The 20,970-nt window shown below is 42.8% G+C and overlaps 2 protein-coding genes across 2 annotated transcripts in view; one reads left to right on the top strand and one right to left on the bottom strand.

Moving 5' to 3' along the window:
* ctdp1 (CTD (carboxy-terminal domain, RNA polymerase II, polypeptide A) phosphatase, subunit 1) overlaps window positions 1-20,970 on the top strand; it is a 128,797-nt gene that overhangs the window by 3,095 nt on the left and 104,732 nt on the right. The window contains exons 2-8 of the mRNA XM_080735781.1: window positions 58-141; window positions 2,891-2,984; window positions 4,282-4,404; window positions 12,720-12,870; window positions 15,195-15,285; window positions 16,998-17,164; window positions 18,056-19,120. Of these exons, the coding sequence (XP_080591907.1) occupies window positions 58-141; window positions 2,891-2,984; window positions 4,282-4,404; window positions 12,720-12,870; window positions 15,195-15,285; window positions 16,998-17,164; window positions 18,056-19,120 (1,775 nt within the window). The remainder of the gene's footprint in view (window positions 1-57; window positions 142-2,890; window positions 2,985-4,281; window positions 4,405-12,719; window positions 12,871-15,194; window positions 15,286-16,997; window positions 17,165-18,055; window positions 19,121-20,970) is intronic.
* On the bottom strand, window positions 6,621-7,583 carry LOC308292696 (calumenin-B-like; the record flags this gene model as incomplete). Its single annotated transcript, XM_080735107.1, has 1 exon — window positions 6,621-7,583. One exon carries the CDS (start codon window positions 7,581-7,583, stop codon window positions 6,621-6,623), a length of 963 nt encoding a protein of 320 aa, XP_080591233.1.

The raw sequence follows: 20,970 nt of genomic DNA, 5'->3' as shown, positions 1-20,970 counted from the left end.
TACTTAGTCTGCTCCCTGGATTGTAAAAATGGAAACTAATGTGTCTCTTCTCTTTAGGGGTGTCATTGTCAGAATAGAAGAATGCAACCACCCCATAGTAATGAAGGGATTGTGTGCTGAATGTGGCCAGGATCTGACTCAGTAAGTAAACACATTTTGGAGATTTGATAGATGCTTTAGCTTAATGCAGTAGGTTGTAACGGTACACAAAAAAAGTTCTGTTTTGTTTTCGGGTTTGAAGCCACTGTAAGGGGTGTGTGTGTGTGTGTGTGTGTGTGTGTGTGTGTGTGTGTGTGTGTGTGGCAAAAGTGACAGTTATGTCACTTTTGCCATCATTAGTTCTTGATTTTTGTTATAGAAGCACAAAAAATATACAAAATACTCAAACCAAGAACTCAACTTTTCCCTTGCACTTTCCTCTCATTCTGGGTTCACAATATGAGGACCAAGCATCACTAATAATCGCATACAGTGAATTTACAGTACAACAAGAACAAGGGATGGGACAGTTATGTGTCTCAGAAAACTAAAATAATTTCCCACATAAGAACTTATGAAAACAAAATTAAACCGCTCACATTATTACCTTACCTTGCTGCCGGTTCTCAGCATGCATGCACATCTGTCTCACATCTCTTATGGCTTACCATGTTCCACTCAGGGGTGATATGCATATGATGGACAGTCACTGTTATGTAGCTCTTGGTAGATCTGGATGTCGATCCAACAGTCATAACCGATGAGTGATACAGCAGATGCCTTGGACAAGTGGTGGACAGGGCTGGTATAACTGAAACATTTGTGAGGCAATTGCATCCGCTAATCTAATTAATGAATAAATCATTCATTCAGTTCCTTATGCATGTGTTTTGGAACTGTCACTTGCTTGTCATGATGTGTTAATTTCAGGCCACCAGGTGGAGCCACAAGTGCAATGCAAAGAGCTCAACTCATATTTTTGCTTGGTGCCAAAGGTTCATAAAAATGTGTACAGTTGCTGTAGCTGATAAACATGCATTCCTACATTTGTTTTGCTTATTAACAGACTGATTCAAACTCTGCTGCCCGTTTTCAAAGTTATGGCTTGAAAGGAATTTCACAAGCAACACGTCAAGAGTGTTGCAGTGACAGTTGATAAAATGCACATTGACTTCTGTTGATTTGGATATTGGCAACATTAGGTTAGATTCATTTACATTGGAATTCAGTTTTTGAATGAACAACAATGTCGATTGGGGTCAAGTTGTGGAAATATACCCAGCCAGTTCAAAGCTGAGGAACTCAGGTATTCTCTATAAACAACATTGATATGAGGACCTTCCACAGCCAGCTTGCCTGTCTGAGTCAAACCAGCTGTCAGGAACCACTGGCATGCCTTGCTAATTTAATCTGCATGTTTGTTGTTGCCCTCACAATGAGCTTATTTTCTAAACGATCACAATAAATGTTCAAGGTCCACAGAAAACACAAACCACTAAATGCTTACTTGCTTTACTCCCTAGGCCTGGGGCGGTATGGACATTTTGTTACCGCGATTACCGTCTTCCCATTTACCGCCGGTACTGCGGTAATTACCGCACCCCCGTATCTATTAATTAAGGTTCGGCGATAAGCCAAAATATTGCAATCATCTTCCCAAAAGGAGGGGCGACACAGCCTGACTGCCCGAGTTATACTTCTCCGTACAGCACAGCGTGTCTGGCTTTCAAAGGAGCAGATCTACAAGCTCACAACACGTCGCATCCGCGATGCGTTCTGAGCTTTTAGATCTGCACTGTCGGGTTACCATAGTAACGTAGGCAAGCTACGTAGGCTAGCTACTTGGGCTATTCAGACACAAACAGCTGAAGGAAGGGTTGTCAGATCGTGTACAGTGATTCTGTAAACTCACGTCACGTCTCAAATCGCAGTGATTGAGTGCTGCTATATACAGGTTTTAGTTACAAGACTTGACAGAAAAGGTTATAAAATCGCCGACGCGCCGCTGGACGGAGCACAACGTGCGACGGAGAAAGTAAAATAGTTTCTCCACAGTGGAGAGGCGACACAGCCTGACTGCCCGAGTTATACTTCTCCGTACAGCACAGCGTGTCTGGCTTTCAAAGGAGCAGATCTACAAGCTCACAACACGTCGCATCCGCGATGCGTTCTGAGCTTTTAGATCTGCACTGTCGGGTTACCATAGTAACGTAGGCAAGCTACGTAGGCTAGCTACTTGGGCTATTCAGACACAAACAGCTGAAGGAAGGGTTGTCAGATCGTGTACAGTGATTCTGTAAACTCACGTCACGTCACGTCACGTCTCAACTCTCAAATCGCAGTGATTGAGTGCTGCTATATACAGGTTTTAGTTACAAGACTTGACAGAAAAGGTTATAAAATCGCCGACGCGCCGCTGGACGGAGCACAATGTGCGACGCGGTGGAGAAAGTAAAATAGTTTCATTTTCGGCTTTAGTCCACGCGGCCCGCGCTCCGCCAGTAATCCGTATGAATAAAAAAAGATATGCCACAACACAAGGTAGCCTATGTATTAACATCCTTGTGTCGAGTGGATTACAGAGAAAGAGTTGTGCTCCGTACTCTATCTATGCCCTGCGTGCAGCCGTGCACTGTGTACACTGCAGGTCTCTGTGTGTGAGTGACGTATGTGGCTTCCAACGTGTGGTACACGGCCCAGAGCAGAGCGGCATGGAGCGCATGCGGTCCTCGCTTCTCCCCCGTTTTAAAACTCGCTTGTTTTCCAATAAAAAATAGACCTTTTTTTTGTCTTTTTACCGCGGTAAGCACAATGACACCGCGGTAGACCTCGGTATACCGCGGTACGGCGGTACGGCGGTTACCGCCTCCAACCTCCCTCCCCCTCTCTCTCTTTTTTCTCTTTCTCTCAGGCTTGAGAGCAGGAATGGGAGACAGCAAGCACCCATCTCCACGGCAACAGTCTCCATGGTGCACAGTGTCCCTGAGTTGATGGTCAGCTCAGAGGTGAGGCGTGGGATTCTAGGGACACCTGGACTTGGAGGGGTGCAGCTGTTAATCGAATTAATCAACTCAATCGATTATTTTAATACAAATTCTCTTTTTTTCTTAAAGGACAACACTGTTTTTTTTACAACAAGGGTTCATATTTTAGATGTATGCATACAAGTGGCTAAATATGTCTTTTAAGACATAATAAGCCGGCAATTACTTTATTACTATTTACAGAAGCCCCATAAGTCACATCTGACCATGAAAGATTTCAGTGCATCTTGTGAATGGGCTTATTGTGTCTAAAAATACATATTTAGCCACTTGCAAATCAAAACCACAAAAAAGATAGAAAGTAAATGAAAACATTTTAACACTCACATTTTCTTTTCTCTAATGACTATCTAAAATATGAACCCTTCTTGTAAAAAACTAAAGTTGTTAGAAAAAGGAAAAAATAAATCAACACATCACGATGTGAGGTATTTTATGCTTGTAGATCGGATATTTTTTGTGTGACAGTTGTACGACAAAGCATAATAGAGGGAATAATTGGTTCAGTCGATTATCATTTATTTTCGTGTCGATTCATTGATTTATAAAAAAAAACATTAGAGTCTAGATCCTATTGGAGCCATGCGCCATGATCCACAGCTTGGCTCACACAGTATAAATTAGAACCTCTGTCGAGGTGCCAACTTGCGACTTGTGCACAAGTAAGCGCAAGTAGGCCTACTTGTGCGCCAGCAGAGTGTGCCATGAGGTGCGCTCACCATTGGCGATGCCAGTAACATCACCACTGGCATCACCGGGAATACTGGTCCCTCATTGACTGTTAATGATGACGTTGCCAGAAATGCTGGTCCCTGATTAAGCTACGGGCTTAAACAGACCTACATACATACCTACATTTTCAGTTTTTTGTGGAGTTTCTGTTTTTTTACTTCTTTATTGCACAGCTGCTCTGACATAACTTGTATATTGTATTTGTTCCTAGTGAACTTGTATTTGTTAAATTAATGACCTCAATATGTATTGTTCTATTTTTTATAATAATGTGCTAATAAACAAAAAAAAAGAAAACATACGCAGCCGAGCGCAGTACTTGCACGCTCTGCTGCCGCAAGTAATAAGGCCCATGACTTGACATTTGCTCTTTTTGTAAACAAATGCTGCACTGCCCTTATGTTGCTCTTCCAACGCAATATCTGTACAGAACAATCGCGTACATACAGTATATTAACATACACAGCTTTGGATATGGTGTTTTTGCTTGATATTTACTCTATACTGACCCATTTCACCCTTCCAGCAAGCAGAGGAGCTTGGCAGGGAGGATCAGAAGAGACTGCATAAGAACAAGAAACTGGTCTTAATGGTAGATCTGGACCAGACACTCATCCACACCACTGAGCAACACTGTCAGCCCAATAAGGTAATCTACTCTTTCTAGGTTTCTACTCACTGAACTCTTAACTCATTCGCTGCATTTTAAAAATCTCTTTGAAGTTCCAGGATGCCACAAGCCTCCATAGACTTCCATGTAATTCATAGTGCACGGATCATGCACCACGTGTGTGCATGATCCATAGCTTTCAAACAAAAAAATCTGCTTGGAAATCCTTCCAGGCATTCATGATCTAGCAGCCATTATGTTTTCTTCAAATGTAAACAAACAGCGTTGCTATGATGGGGGTTGCTTGGTATGGGGGTCAAACATGCAACTTCGCGATCGTGATCATGCCTAGTAGATAGGAGGAGGTCCAAAAATATTTTTCAAAAAAGAAATTCAAAAAAAGAAAAACTCAGCTTTGTCTTTGAGACATTTGGCCACAGTTTCTGATTCAGTTGCCAGCTTGAAATGCACATGATTATTATGGCAGCGCTGTGACAGTTTGGTTTGAATAAAAAGGAGGTTCCTGGTGGCGTTGGACCCCTTTCACTGAGCTACAGTCAAACTAAATTTTACCCTTTCTCATGCAAAAAAAGAAAAAAAATGTACCTGTGCGAGCACTGTCTCTGGTCTTTGGTGGCGTTCTACGGGTGCCGGTTTGAAGTTCAGGCAAAGTCTTTCCCTCAGACCTTTCCGTATGTAAGAGCACAGCTCAAGAGTTATGGAGATCTGTGCTATTTTTTGGGCTATTTCCCTGACATCATGGGCGGAACGGCCCATGATTGGTCTGTGCCAATTCTTTGGCTAACACGAAGTGTCCAGGATATGGGGTTGGTCAGACCTTGCCCTGGTCTATGCAAATTCTCTACAAAAAAAAACAAATCTTTTGGTTAACACAAAGTGAAAAATAACAACAACATATAGGTCTAAAACATCCATATAACAGGTCCACAATCCACATGAAGGAACAGGGGTCGTCGTCACGACGAGATATTGAATGTGAGATATGGTATTCAAGTAAACATGTCCAGTTGACAGTCACAGGACCTGAAGTTGGGAAGCACTGCTCTGCCAGAGCACCTGATTGGCAGAGCATAAATTTGTTATGCCATCGGGTCAGTCCCATCATCTTATGTTCTTGTCTTTCTGTATCTTGCATGTCTTTTTTACCAGCTGGTATTGTGGTCTTACTCTGGGGAAGAAAAAAAAACGTGATCTCAAGTGACTAACAAGGAAAAAGGTGTTTGCACATTGTATGATGCAAGAGTGTCCAGGTGCTGGACAAATGGTAGAAAAACATTTAATTAAAAAAGGGGCATACTGGTTCTTAACTCCACCCATGTTATTGCCTTGGCATTTCGATAAAGAAAAAAAGAAAAAGTGTGGTTGTCCAACAGGGCAACACACTAGTCCTGGGGAAATTTTATTCTAGATAAACTTTATTTGTGAATGGGTTTTTACCTTGGGGGAAAAAAAGAAAAGAAAAGAAAAAAAACATTCACAAAAAAAATATTTCCTGATATTTCTTAAATAAAAACATTTGGGAGTGGTGCTAGTTCGAAACCTCCACCGGCTGTCCGTCAGTCTGTCCGTCTGTCCGCCACGTCACACTTTTGCCCTACTCATATCTCCGTTTCCCCTATCCATGCCAAACTTTGCACACACACTCCTTGGCTGCCAAATCACACCCTCCACCACTCATTTCTCAAAAACATATTTTTGGACACTGCTCCTACAAATTCTGCCCTAAAATCATGCAAAGCGGTACACAGTATGTCTAGACTCATGTCATCAACATGGATCTGTCCCATCTAGCGCCACCATCAGTCCGACTTTTGCAAAACACATTTTTGGACACTGCTCCTACAGATTTTGCCCTAAAATCACACTAAGCAGTACACAGTAAGTCATGTCATCAACATGGATCTGTCCAATATCCCATATTCCCTCCTGATTGGCCACCATTGCCTTCTAAAGTTTGTGTATGCAACATGACGGTCGCTTATCTCCCGATGTAGTGAGTTTTACTGGTAAATAAAAACATTTGGGAGTGGTGCTAGCTCGAGTATTGGTTGAGCTTCACATGACAGTTAGTTTGCTGCAGAATAGTCACGTTGGCAACCACACTTGCAATTTCCAATTGCATCTTTCTACTTTTCTAAATACATTATTGTCCATGTGTTACTGGAGATGGCCTCATCTCACTGGAAAAGAGGGTCCGAGAGCCATCTCTGCTGCTCCAGATAAGAACAAAGTCTTTAGAATTCATCGTGGTGATGATGATGCAGGGCATTGCCAAAGTCAGTTGCCATGCTGCCTACGAACAGGTTATACTTATCCAAGATCTCTGACTTGGTCAGACGCCCATCCTTGTCCACGTCCGACATGTGGACCAGGTGCTTGGCCTCTGACCCGGCATAGTCGGTGTTGGGCAGGATCCAGTCTCGGATCTCCTCCTTGTCCATTTTCCCGTCTTTGTTCTTGTCTCTGAAGTCCGTGAAGTGCTCCTTCGCTGTCTTCAGCCACTGATTCTCAGGATCCATCTCCTGGTCACCCATGTACTTGTACATGTCACCTATGTACTCATCCAAGTCAATTACTCCATCCCCGTTCGCATCAATGTCGTCTAAGGCCTCCTGCACTAGAAGGTCTTTCATGTGCTCATAGTGCTCAGGGTGAAGGAAGGCAGCGAACTCGTCCTTGTTGACTTTCATGTCTCCGTCCTGGTCAGCCTTTTGGAACCTCCTCTCTTCGCGAGCAGCCATCCTTGAGGCGCCGTCATTGCGGTCAGGGTCAACATACGCGTATCTGTATGTGTTGTTCCTGTACTCATCCCAGGACACCAGGCCATCCTCGTTGATGTCGTACCTCTTCCAGTGTCGGTCGACGTCTTCATACATCCATCTGTTCTGGACTTGTTTGATCCACTTCTTCATCTCCTCCACAGTCACGTAACCGTCCTTGTCCTCGTCTATCCGCTCCACCAACAAGCCGAGTCTGTTCTTGCTCTCCGTTGGGGCAAGATTGTCAAAGTTCTTGGCTTCATCCTTTCCCAGAAAGGCTTCATGGTCATAATCAAAGTTCTTAGAGTCGTCATGCTCTCGGGTACTGAGTGGAACTTCGTGGTAAATCCGGTCCTTCTTTATGATTGGTTTGCTGGTGGCATTTATCAAGCAGAGCACAAGTGCAAAGCACATGATAAGCTTTCGCAGCTTCATCATCGATTCTCAAATTGTCTGTTGCAGTGCAGACAATGCTTTCCTTAGGAGTCGGGATTCACTCTTAGACCCGCCCCTTAGATTCAAGATTTGCAACGGTTGAACGATTGATATTGATATTAAAAGTACTGAAACTCCTGAAGATCAAAGGCCAATGTGCTCTGTACTGGCGACAGCAGTCACTTATAAGCTGATGGGGGTGATGTCATTGTCGTCACAATAAGATATGGAATTCCTGGACAGTCTTGCCTAGATATGGCTTGTGGGACGTAACGGACGCAATGTTAACAGGTGCAACAATATCACAAACGTGACATTGGTGACATAAAATGCCCATATATGGGTGGGACATCACAAACATAATGTGGTTGCTGTGATGAGAGCCAGACACAAGGAATCCCCTGGGAAATTAATTCCGTCTTACCATTAATATTATATATATTTTGATGTAAAGTGAATCATGACCAAAAGCGTAACTTTTCTGTTGTGCAGCCGCCCAACCCGGATAACATTACTCAGAAACTTTACAAAACAGAGGTTCACTTAGCTGAAGACACTGCATACAGTAGTGTGTTGCCAATAGCAACCACACTAATTACTACCAGTAAGACGTCCTAAGGGCGAGGTCGTGCACATGGGAGCGTGCACACATCCACAGCAGATGGCTGGGCAAGTACTGGCGCTTTGGCATGGGATCAACTTTCCCTCTGCGTCCTAAAATAAATATTGGCACTTTGGCGTGCACTGATGCTGCTCTCTCTAGGTGCTGGTGGCGTTCTCTGGCCAGACGGCGGCGGTGCTCGGCGGCAGTCACTGGCATGCACTGATATGGGCATTCCCAGATATGACGAGGCCAAGACAGAATTCCTTTGCACTGACCTGTTCTGACATCCAGGGCTGCTGAATGCCCAATGAATGGCCAAGACAGAATTAATTTTGCACTGACCGGTTCTGACATCACAACACTTCATCCCATCTCAGCAGAAGGATACAGCTCTGGGATATAGCATCATATCATTTTGATGTCAGACCAGGTCAGGTATATTGTGATGTCAGAAGACAAAAAAGAGTGACAATGTGACCTGGAAGAGCAGTGATTCTCAACCTGTGGGTCGGGAACCCCTTGGGGGGTCCCCAGATGATTAACTTAAAGTGCAACATTGTTTTCTCTCTCAACAGTCAACAAACCAACAGTCAGTACATGCCCTGATGATGACCAGGTTCTGGTCGAAACATGTTGGCTTTTTAACATAATGAAATAAAGTCTTGTTCCTCCCTTTTTAAACTTTTGAGTGCCTGGATCACTTTGTTCTTTTTGAAAACCAACAGAAGGTTTAAGTGTATAGACTCAGAGGGTTCTAAAGTGACAATTTAAGGACTTTTTAATACCTCTAAAATGACAAATTAAACAATTGAACAAATTGTCAAATATTAGAGGCAGAAATTGTGAAAATAGCAGATCTACATGCTCACAATGCGACGCGTTGTGAGCATGTACCGACCGACTCAACACCAGTATTTGAATTTTTGAAGTCAGATACATGAACTACAGAAGTACATACAGAGATTCTGTGCATTTATTGTAAGATTAATGCACAGAATTTGGTTCATTGCCCAGCCCTATTCCAGGTTATACCTCTATGTAGGCAGACTGGCCTCAAAGGGCCTACACCATGCTTTTAAAACTATATTTTTTGTATAAATATATGCTCAAAATTGAGTCTTAGACAGGTTTTAACCCTCAACAAACACTCTGACCATTCTTTTTGTTTGTTCTAGCTCTACTATAATGAGGCTCTCCAGCTGCAATACCAAAACGGCCTCTGTTTGCTCAGGGGCGCATCTAGTGGGGTTTTTCCACCCCTCCCCCCTCCCCTCCTCTTCACTCCTCCCCGGACCCCACGTTGACAACAAATAATGTTAATATTGGGCCAATACAAAAATAGGATAATGTTGCAGCTCTGATTATAGCCTACTGTAGGCCTATGTTGTATGTTATAGGCCTACTGTCAAATGACACAGGGCGACCGTTGCTAGACCAGACATTACTGAAAGTTAATCTACATTAGACAATCAACCCCACCTGCATTGTATTTATGTATAAAAAAAAAGCTTTTTGAAAAAAAAAGTTTTTTTGAAAAAAAAAAGTTTTTGAAAAAAAAAGTTTTTTGAAAAAAAAGTTTTTGAAAAAAAAAGTTTTTTGAAAAAAAATATTTTTGAAAAAAAAAATGATTTGAAATTTTTTTTTTTGAAAAAATGTTTAAAAAAAAAAAAAAACGGGAATCCGTGTGACGTCACACGGATCAACTCTCAGAACAGCACTGTTTTGAGAACCCGTGGAAAGCTTTTCATCTCTGTCTTCCCAAAACCAGAGAAAGACACAATGTACAGAAATAGGACTTTGTGAGGATAGAAGGTGCCAGTGGGACCCCAAAAAAAGGTTTTAAAATAGAAAAAGTGAAAATTCATGGTGTAGGTCCTCAGTACTCAGATTAGTAAGGTCAGCAACCATAGCAACCAGATATCAACAGACATGGATGTCACATAAAGCCTATAGCAAAAAAAGGAAATTATTGAAGTCTTGCTGTGTAAAAGAAGTCGTCTTGTTGCGACCGTAAGGTCGCAGTTTAGTTGCGACCGTCAGGGAGCAGTTTACTATGAAAACCTCCACCGGCCGTCCGTCCGTCGGTCGGTCACACGTCACACCTTTGCCCTGCTCATATCTCCGCATCAGTATATAGGGCTTGTTTGTTTATTGTATGACATCACGCCACATCATCAGCTGTGGACTCTGTGATGTCATCGTATCGCATCAGTATATAGGGCTTGTTTGTTTATTGTATGACATCACGCCACATCATCAGCTGTGGACTCTGTGATGTCATCGTATCTCCATATATGGCCATCTCCGTATATGGAGATATAAGTCGTCCATGCCCAAGTATGGGCTGGTGAGGTCAGACTTTGTGTGATGCGTAAGTTATCTCCATATATGGAGATTCAACATTCCAGGCAATGCTCTCTTCCCTGGTGAGAATTGCCCCTTTATATAGGGCTTGTTTGTGTATTGTATGACATCACGCCACATCATCAGCTGTGGACTCTGTGATGTCATTGTATCTCCATATATGGCCATCTCCGTATATGGAGATATAAGTCGTCCATGCCCAAGTATGGGCTGGTGAGGTCAGACTTTGTGTGATGCGTAGGTTATCTCCATATATGGAGATTCAACATTCCAGGTGTAACTATGGCTACCCGTATGACGTGAGAGGTGGAGGTAAATGTTCACATAGAGTGTAATAATTGGTAAAACAAACTTTTGGCCTATTTGTGGAGATAAGCGACCAACGGTCGCTTATCTCCCGATTAGGGAGTCTTACTGGTATGAAAACCTCCACCGGCCGTCCGTCCGTCCGTCCGTCCGTCACACACGTCACACCTTTGCCCTGCTCAATGTATACGTGTAACGCCTGATACTGAGGTGATGTGTCACTGTGACATCACAGATACTGAGGTGATGTGTCACTGTGACATCACAGGTGAGATCGCAGTGATGTCAGATTATCAGAGCAGGGATCTCCATATTTAGGCATAAACAGGTGACATCACAGTGATGTCAGATACTCAGAGCAGGTATCTCCATATATGGGCATAAAATGGATTCTGTTAGGGATCTCCATACTGTATATGGGCATAAAAGGGAATAGTGATGTCAGATACTCAGAGCAGGGATCTCCATATATGGGCATAAAAGGGATTAGTGATGTCAGATACTCAGAGCAGGGATCTCCATATATGGGCATAAAAGGGATTCAGATGGAGATTCAACTTCAATGAGTAACAATGGCAAACTGTCAACTGCCCGTATGTCTTGATAATTGGTAAAACAAACTTTTGGCCTATTTGTGGCTTATCATCACATCCAACCATCTTAAGATACTCAGCTAGTGGGGAATGCTCTCTTCCCTGGTGAGAATTGCCCCTTTATATAGGGCTTGTTTGTGTATTGTATGACATCACGCCACATCATCAGCTGTGGACTCTGTGATGTCATCGTATCTCCATATATGGCCATCTCCGTATATGGAGATATAAGTCGTCCATGCCCAGGTATGGGCTGGTGAGGTCAGACTTTGTGTGATGGGTAGGTTATCTCCATATATGGAGATTCAACATTCCAGGTGTAACTATGGCTGCCCGTATGACGTGAGAGGTGGAGGCTGTGATATTTGTGGAGATAAGCGACCAACGGTCGCTTATCTCCCGATTAGGGAGTCTTACTGGTGCACTTAACATTGGTACAGCTGCACAAACATCACGGAACGCTTGGCAGTCCACGAGGGTGAAGCGCTGGGCCCGCCAATCAATGAAGCGGATGCCAGTTGATTTCCCTAATATGACAAATTGACTGCCATGGCAACCTAGGCCCTGAAAGCCTCTGGAAATCCATTCCAGAGCCTTTCAGTTTAGTTTTTAAAATTATTGACGGTTTCTTTGTATTTTGTTGGTGGTGGTGTTTAATTTAGTCATGTTCCTTTTTTCATAATGATAAAGATGTTTGTCTTAACTATATTTGTACAAAGGATTCCGCACACTGCTCTTGCTCAGCAGCATCAGATATTGACATGACATGAAGTCATCCTAATAATAAGAATAATACATGATGTGATATATGTATAGATATTGACATGACATGAAGTCATCCTAATAATAAGAATAATACATGATGTGATATATGTATAGATATTGACATGACATGAAGTCATCCTAATAATAAGAATAATACATGATGTGATATATGTATAGATATTGACATGGCATGAAGTCATCCTAATAATAAGAATAATACATGATGTGATATATGTAATTTGTAATGCACTTGAGTGCTACATAGTTAAAAGATGTTTTAAGAGGTTAAAAGCAGGGTTTAAAAATGTCAAGCACAAAAGGCTATTGCTTGTACTTGTTTTACAAGAGTTGCTCGTAGATAGACTATAACAGATATTCTTCAGCTACTCTTTTCTGTGGACGGACGTATTCTAGCACTCACACTCTTTTTATTTTAATTAATTCCTCTCCAAATTAAATTCTTATGCCAATGTATTCATGTAATATTTTTCTTACATTATTCCACAGGGGATTTTCCACTTCCAGCTCGCACGAGGGGAGCCTGTGCTCCACACGCGGCTTCGCCCACACTGCAAGGAATTCCTGGAGAAAATCGCCAAACTCTATGAGCTGCATGTGTTCACGTTTGGAAGCCGTCTTTATGCACACACCATTGCAGGTATTTTTGTCATTGATTCTTTTTCATTTAAAGATATTTTTTCTAGACAACAGCCACTGTTAAACATTGGTTTGGTACACATAGCCTGCATAAAATCAAGATGTAGCACTTTTAACTGCAAATTGTTTAACTTCTCCCTTTAAAACCTACAGTATATACTTACAGAAGTTGACCTGTGTCCCCTAAGCACCTCTACTATGCCCTCTCCTTTTCCCCTTTACACACTACCCAGAAATAGCCGATCTACAAGTGAGGTGGTAGATCTGCTATGTGTTCTCCCCACAATAGATACACTGGGGTTTTGAAGACACATTATGATATTGTTGTTGTACTGCCTGTGTGTGACCAAAAGGGGGAGATGTATGCCTATGGTTTAGATTCGATTCATTTGATTGAATCCCATTGGGGAAATTCATTGTTACAGGAGCCATGTTTAGTACAGAAGAAAAATAAGAAAATACAAGCTTAAAAGATAAAAGGAGCTGGTTATAAATGAATAGTAATTAAAACATAATATGTACTGGCTAAGCTGCTGTGAGATCAGCTCTTCATTGTGGCCAATATGTCTCAGTAGATATCAGGCCAGGGTAACTTGTCTATACCACTGGTTTTCAAAGTGGGGTCTGGGGACCCCCAGGGGTTCTTGAGAGGGTTGAAGTCTTCCCAGCTAAACGAGGAGCAGTTTAAACACTTAAGCTCTATTACGCTTTTTTATTTATTTGTATTTATTTGAAAATAGACGATCTACAAGCTCACAACGTGTCGCAGTGTGACACGTTGTAAGCTTGTATATCCGTTGTTTTCAGAAAATGTTGGCAAATCGTCTCTCATGGGGGTCCTCGACTCCCTGGCACAAAATCCTGTGGCCAAGTAAATACATGGCCACGGGGGTCCTTTTGATATAAAAATGTTTTAGAAGCATTACATTTTACCACCATCTGCCTAAGTAAATAACCCAAACCATCTTTTGTTTGATAGCTGGAAGTATACAAAGTGTTACATTTACTTCTGTGTTGCTCACAGAGGAGAACATATTACTTTAGCAACTGGCGTGATATTGGAGTTCATGCATTTTGCTTCTATGACAGCTTATTGTTATTCAGACTGCAAACTGGAAGCTTATAGATGAGAACCACTCCCAGTCCAGAACTATTTTGTGCTCCAGTATAATGAATCTTTAATGCAGTTTGAATTGGATTTGTATTTTTTTATCTAGCCCGGACATATAGAGGTCATCAAAGCAGTTGGATAATCATGGTGGAAGAATCACTCCTATGTATTACTTAAATAAATGTTGCAATACCGCAATGTAGAATACGCTAGTGCAAGGAGAAGTTAAATATTTTAAGGTAGAAATTCAAAGGTGAAAGGTGAAAAATGAATGGCCCATATCACTATCATATATTTTGTTGTAAGTAGTGTCATGTTATAATGTTTTTACTTTAATTTTGCACTTGGTAAAGGTGGGTCTGATTTTAATTACTTCATGTGCTGCTGAGTAGCTTAACCTAATAATAATGCATCATTAATCTCTATCTCTATTGGGTAATCTCTATTCCCCAAACAAGCAAGCGAACCTCTCCCAATGGAGATTTGCCATGCTCTGGACACTGGACTCTTTTAAGGCTGCTTTGAGAAGACACCTATTCTTTCAGGCTTATGGAAAATAATTAGTGTGGTTGCCTATACGGCAACACACTAACTTTTAGCCAATGAGGAAGCAGCATTCTTGGTGACGTCACCTTTATGCTGCTTCCTCATTGGCTAAAAGTTACTCTATAAGGTTTTTGCTTCTTCCTTCGATGCAAGCAATTATTAGCTATATAAGCTATTATTATTAGTGTTATAAATGAACGTTCATTCCATCCAAGTCAATGGGACCTTAACACAACGCTACAGTTGGTTTTATTACTTTAGTAAACTCTTTCATAAAGACTGCGTTTTTGTAAATTATGGTCCCATACATTTTTAAATTGATAATAAAGCAGGATATGCTTTCGGGGCTTGCGATTGGGTTCTTCTGAGTGAAGACCCACCCCTCGCTGCCCTTCACACCAATGGCACACTGTTGTTCCGGTTGCACTCTGAGCCATTTTTTGATGAGTTGGAGGCTTCAAAACGGGTCTGTAGAAACAAATGGGTGACGTCACGTTCCCTTTGTCCACATACTACTCTATGGTTGGAGCTGGTCATTTTCTTTTCCCCGTTTCCTGAAAAGTAATGGTTTTGGATGTGTAAGATCAGCACAGCAATGATATCAAAGCTTTATTGGCCAATGCAGAGAAGACATTTTTTTCTATTTTCTGTCCTATCTTCCATTTAAGGTTATTTGGATCCTGAAAAGAAGCTCTTCTCTCATCGGATCCTGTCCAGAGACGAGTGTATCGACCCTTTCTCCAAGACGGGGAATCTTAGGTAGGCATCAAAATCAAGCCAAAGATGGAAGGTGGATCCATTGCACACTAACCAATCACTCTTATATATAAAACCGTTTCTTTTTCCTCTGCCAGTGAGCGCTGCTCACGTTGCATGGTATCAAACACGACACACGTGCATATCTCCTTGTATGGGCCGTTCTGTCCGTGACGTCAGTTATCTCCATACATGGAGTTCTGTGCTCATACGGACACTCACATACGGGTACCTACACACAAAGCCAAAAGTAGGAGCGGTTGTCACCGCTCAAAAACATAGTACCACTTTCAACAACCTGGTTTCCCTATTTTGGGCATGTCATAGAAGAATACCTTCAAAATCTTCAGAAGGAGAGAAAGAGAGAAGATGTTAAAGTCATTTGTTTGCATATAAATTAAATCTATGTTTTTCTAAAACGATTAGGATTTGGGAATCGGTGGACTCTTAGTATCTGACCCAAAAAGCTGGCATTGGGCGAGCTCTATTTAGAACTGCTTTAAAAGTGCTTTGCACTAGCTACTGTACGTCTATACCTAATCTAATAGCATAGTTGACTACTGGAGGGACCACCTGGGAATCAGGAGGTCACCGCTTGGCCCCCTGGGTCCACCCAGTCTGTGTGTCCAAGTGTTCTGAGCAAGACACTTAACCCTTAACTGCTCCCTGGGCACCGTATTAATAGCTCCCATTGCTCCCAACAGTCAGGATGGGTAAATGCAGAAGACAAATATCCCATTTACATTCTTTACAGCAGTGGTTCTCAAACTTTCATGTCAAGGGCCCCCAAATTGACACTTATTAGGCCGCGGACCTCCCTGGCAAAAGATATGCCAGGGAACTCCATAAGAGAAGATTTTTAAGGCTCTAGCAGTGATTTTCAACATTTCAAGGACCCCCAGTTTGACATGCATTAGGCTACGGACCTGGTGGCCTTTCTATCTCTGGGACTCCCTCAAGTTCCCCTGGGGGTACCCGGACCCCACTTTGAGAACCGATGCTTTACAGTATCTAGTTGCATTTATTGTTAAGACAATTGCAGTTGGCATATTATTCCCCTGCCATATTACTATAGGCTGTGTTTAAAGTGAATATTTGATTCATTTAGATTTTAGAGATTGGGGGACAATGAACAAATAATCTGTGGATTCGATATTATAGCATCCGGGTCATTTAATTGAAACCTGGCAATGGTGAATTTACTTGGTGCCTTTTTAGTCTCCATAGCCATTTGTCCCAATGGACATTTCCTGTCTAGAAATGTCATTAACGCAAGCTGCTACACCAGCATGGGGAATAGAGATCTCATATTGCTTCTACATACGAATGGATACATTGGTTGGCAGAGATAAACTGGCCAAAACAAATATTCTTGTTGTTGCTTAATCCAACATATATATTAGCAATTCATACTTATTTTTAATAAGAACATAAATGGATCCGTAATTGGTCATACGGTATGAATCTAAAATTGGCATCGGTTTTGCATTTAGGTTCTAGTTCTTTATGAATGGGGAATGAGAGATGGATGTTTTTTGTGGAGTGGCTTGCCACGTGAGAAATGTTTTTTTTCCCCGACCCATTTTGGTGATTGTCATATTCACGGCCTATTCTAAAACCTGGTGATGATTCATCATTGCAACATACTGCCGCAAGACGAATGCTGGACATCTGTCAATGAAGGCCAATGGTTTTGCTCCTGTTTTGGTTGACAGGAACCTTTTCCCTTGTGGGGATTCAATGGTCTGTATAATAGATGACCGAGAGGATGTGTGGAAGTTTGCACCCAACCTCATCACTGTGAAGAAATATATCTACTTCCAAGGCACAGGTGACATCAATGCTCCACCGGGGTCACGGGAAGCTCAGTTGGCCAAGAAAGGTACATCTTCTTTTTTGTTTTACACCTCTGTATTAGGGATGGGACGATATGGCAATTTCATATCACGATTATTGTGACCAAAAAAAAAAAACGCGATTTACAATATTATCGCGATAATCAAAAATCCATTATCTTGGTGCGGAACATTTGCCAAAAAATAGCACATCTACAAGCTTTTGTAGATTAACGATAATATCGCTTATCGTCCCATCCCTACTCTGTATACACAGACACAGCAGCCAAACATAATGACTTGCACTCAAACTCACACACACACACACACACACACACACACACACACACATACTATACGGTCGATAGATCTCAACTTTCATCTATTGTAGCTCATGATGATGAAAAGCAGGAATCATGTCTCCAACAACATATACCTTACTATCAGTGTTCTGACGGCTCGTGTGATCTGAAACAATGTTAAACGTAGCTTGCACGTTCCTGATCAGCATGCGCCTCTATGTCAAATTCAGTGTAGGCAGGCTGGCTAAAAACCTGCTTTAAAAAAGACTACAGACATCTGTTGCATACTTGGACTACCTTAACATTGTTGATACCATACAGAAAAAAGGTAAGAAGTGAAGAGCCGATCTCTTCCTCTTCATTGTCATTCAGCCAGATCTGAATGACAACAGGGTGACGAGACAGAGTCCGCAGCTGCAGCGAGCAGAGGGGGGAGGTCACAGACGGGGCTACTGGGAGAATACAAGTCAGATCATAATAAACCTTTAATCCTCTGAAGTCGATCTGTTTGTTTTACATAAACTGATCAAATACAAACTTTATTATGGCAAAGAATAAAGAGAAATGGTGTCAAAAAACTTAAAGTTGCAAAAAAACATCATGCAGCCCTTGTGATTCACCTTGTTTGTGTTCCAGCTGGCGGCACGGCAAGCCGGCCTGCAGAAGGGACGGAAGTGGCAGGGACGTCTGTAGCAGAGGAGCAGAATAACGGACTCAGGAAAAAGGGGAAGGACCACAACAGTGGTGGGAAAGAGGATTGCACAACAGCGCCCTCCTCTGCTCAGGGAGTTGTGGCGAATGAACGGACACATCCCTCAGGGGTGGAAGAGGCCGAGAAGGCCCATTGTACAGGGCCAGACACTGAGGCGGAATCGGGGGTGGGGTCGAGAGAAACGCAGGCGAGCAGCGGATCAGATGGCAAGGAAGCCGAGAGCAGCAGAACGTCGGGGACCGTGGAGTCACTGGACGGAGCACAGTCCTCCGCGCAGCGCCACGAGGCCAACAACCTGGACTTTGACCTATCGAGCGACAGCGACAACGACTCAGAGAAGCCTCCTTCATCAGAGAGCGACGCCGAGGGGAAGTCCGGACGATCGAGGACGTCCCAGCAGGAAGGCCTGACACAGGAGCCCGCGGCTGAGGGGGGCGGGGTAAAGGAAGGGGACGGTAAAGGAACGGGCGAGGGAGGAGGGGAGAACAACTCGGACTCTGGCGAGCCTTCTGGAGTCGTCCTCCCAGATCCCGAGCTGGGGAACGGCTGCTCGGACAGGCGGGAAGCGGAGACGGAGTCCCAGAACAGCGAACTCTCCGGGGTAACCATGGGCGAGGAGTCCCTGGATCAGAGCATGGAGGACGAGGAGGAAGAGGAGGAGGAAGTGGACTGCGACCGAGACGATCACCTGATCTACCTGGAGGAAGTGCTGGCCAGGATCCACAAGGAGTACTACCGCCGCTACGTCGCCTACCTGGGGACGGAGGGCGGCGAGACGCCTGACATACGCAAGATCGTGCCAGAGCTGAAAAGCAAGACACTGGAGGGAGCGACCGTCGTGTTCAGCGGCCTGTACCCCACCAACTACCCCATGGATCGGACGCGGGAGTACTACCACGCCAAGGCGCTGGGGGCCAAGATCGGTAAAAACCTGGTGCTCGCCTCCAAAGATCCCTGTCGGACGACGCATCTCATTGCTGCCAGAGCTGGTATGTTCAGATCAATAACCGTGCAATTAAACCAAACAGTACATTCATACAGCATTGTGCACCTTTGTTTGCAGGCTTTCTATTAAGTTAACTCATTCGTAGTTTACGGCCGTAAAGCCCGTTAATTTCTCTATGTCTTTCACTGCCGGCTTCTCCGAGTCCTACCTGTTAACGTGGGCGCTCGTCCAGTTCCCATCGTGCGTGATCGGACACTGCTTGTGTGTTCGCGTATTCCATCAGCTTCTCAAATCCGTTGAAACTTTTTCAATTGATCAATAAGTTCTCCATCTGTAAGCCACGGAGCTCAGACAGTAAGCTGGGCCAAAATAGAGGACGGACTTCCGCTTCCGGTTCAGGGACTCCAATGTTAAAGGTGTCCGCTCAATAATGTGTCCGTGTAGAAACCGATCACGGAGCATTAGTTCCGGCCTATTTTAGTTGCGCTTCGATAAAAAAATGTTTTTTAATTAATTTTTATTACATTTACGGGTTCTACGGGCATGGCAGAGAAGGGGTACAAAGGGGTATTTTGATGGCAGAGTTTGTGTTAATAAGTTAATATCATATTGCACGATTACCGGTAATCGCATTATGTATCCAATACAATCTAAAACCATGTTATTTATTTAATTATGTTATAATTGATATCCTGTCTGGTGTACATACACAACCTGTATTTATTACACTTACACACACACACACACACACACACACACACACACACACACACACACACACACACACACACACAGTCTCACACACACACACACACACACACACACACACACACACACACATATGTGAGTGGTTTGGGGGGAACTGCTAAAGTCGTCTGTACGGTGCCGCCGAGATGATGTGACACCCCAAACTCATTTCAGAGTTGCGCTTAGTTTCCTATTTCGTTCAGGGCAGAGAATGAGTATAACAGCATGTCGGGATACCAGTTTTATCCAATCAGGCTGGAGAACTCAGACATGATACATAAGGGAAATTAGTAGGGATGGTCCGATCAGGTTTTTTGGAACCGATCAGCGGAAAAAAGTTTGATCACCCGATACCGATCAATCACCGATCCGATCAAGTTATTATTTATATTTTCTAAATGTTAATGTTTTAACTTTAATTCATTCATTCACTCACTCATGAATTCATTTATATATTTGCCTTATAGTTATTTACCAGCATTACTATGTATTTATTATCATAGCAGTAACTAATTATTCCTTCAGCACTGTGGAAATCAATACCCCAAAATGGCCTCAAGTGGGCATACTGAACGGCTGGTTGATCGGATGCACCGATCCGATCGGATCGGTGAATTTACCTTTTGATCTAAACCACCGATTATCGCCGATCACGCTTTGATCGGCCCGATCCGATCCATTGCCGATTGATCGGTAACATCTCTAGAAATTAGAATTGATGGCTTAAAGAAATGAGCAGACAATTGGAAATGAAACACTATAAAAATTAAGCTGAAATGCTGTCCACTACCTGAACATCTATTTTCTGTTTATTAAAGAGATGGAGAGACGGGGAGACTCCTGTTGCTGAACAAACTCCTCTATAGCACTGATTACTATCATAACATAGTGAAAATATCACTTACCTAGGGCTGTCATGATTATGATATATAACATGACGATTAATTCTCACTCAAATAATTGTGATTAACGTTGTTGTTGACAATTACATTTCTATTTGGCTTTTAGGCTTTGAAGTTGCACATGGAAGATATGACACATAACCTAAATATACAAAGACATTACTGACATATTTGACAACTTTACACTTTAAAAAGAAGAATTATAGTGGAAATAACCGATCTACAAGCTCACAACGGGTCGCGA

The sequence above is a fragment of the Nannobrachium achirus genome, assembly GCF_963921795.1.
Source record: "Nannobrachium achirus genome assembly, chromosome: 10".
NCBI classification, from domain to species: domain Eukaryota; kingdom Metazoa; phylum Chordata; class Actinopteri; order Myctophiformes; family Myctophidae; genus Nannobrachium; species Nannobrachium achirus.
The sequence above is the reverse complement of the archived record's forward strand: the minus strand, read 5'-3'. Positions and strand labels throughout refer to the sequence as shown.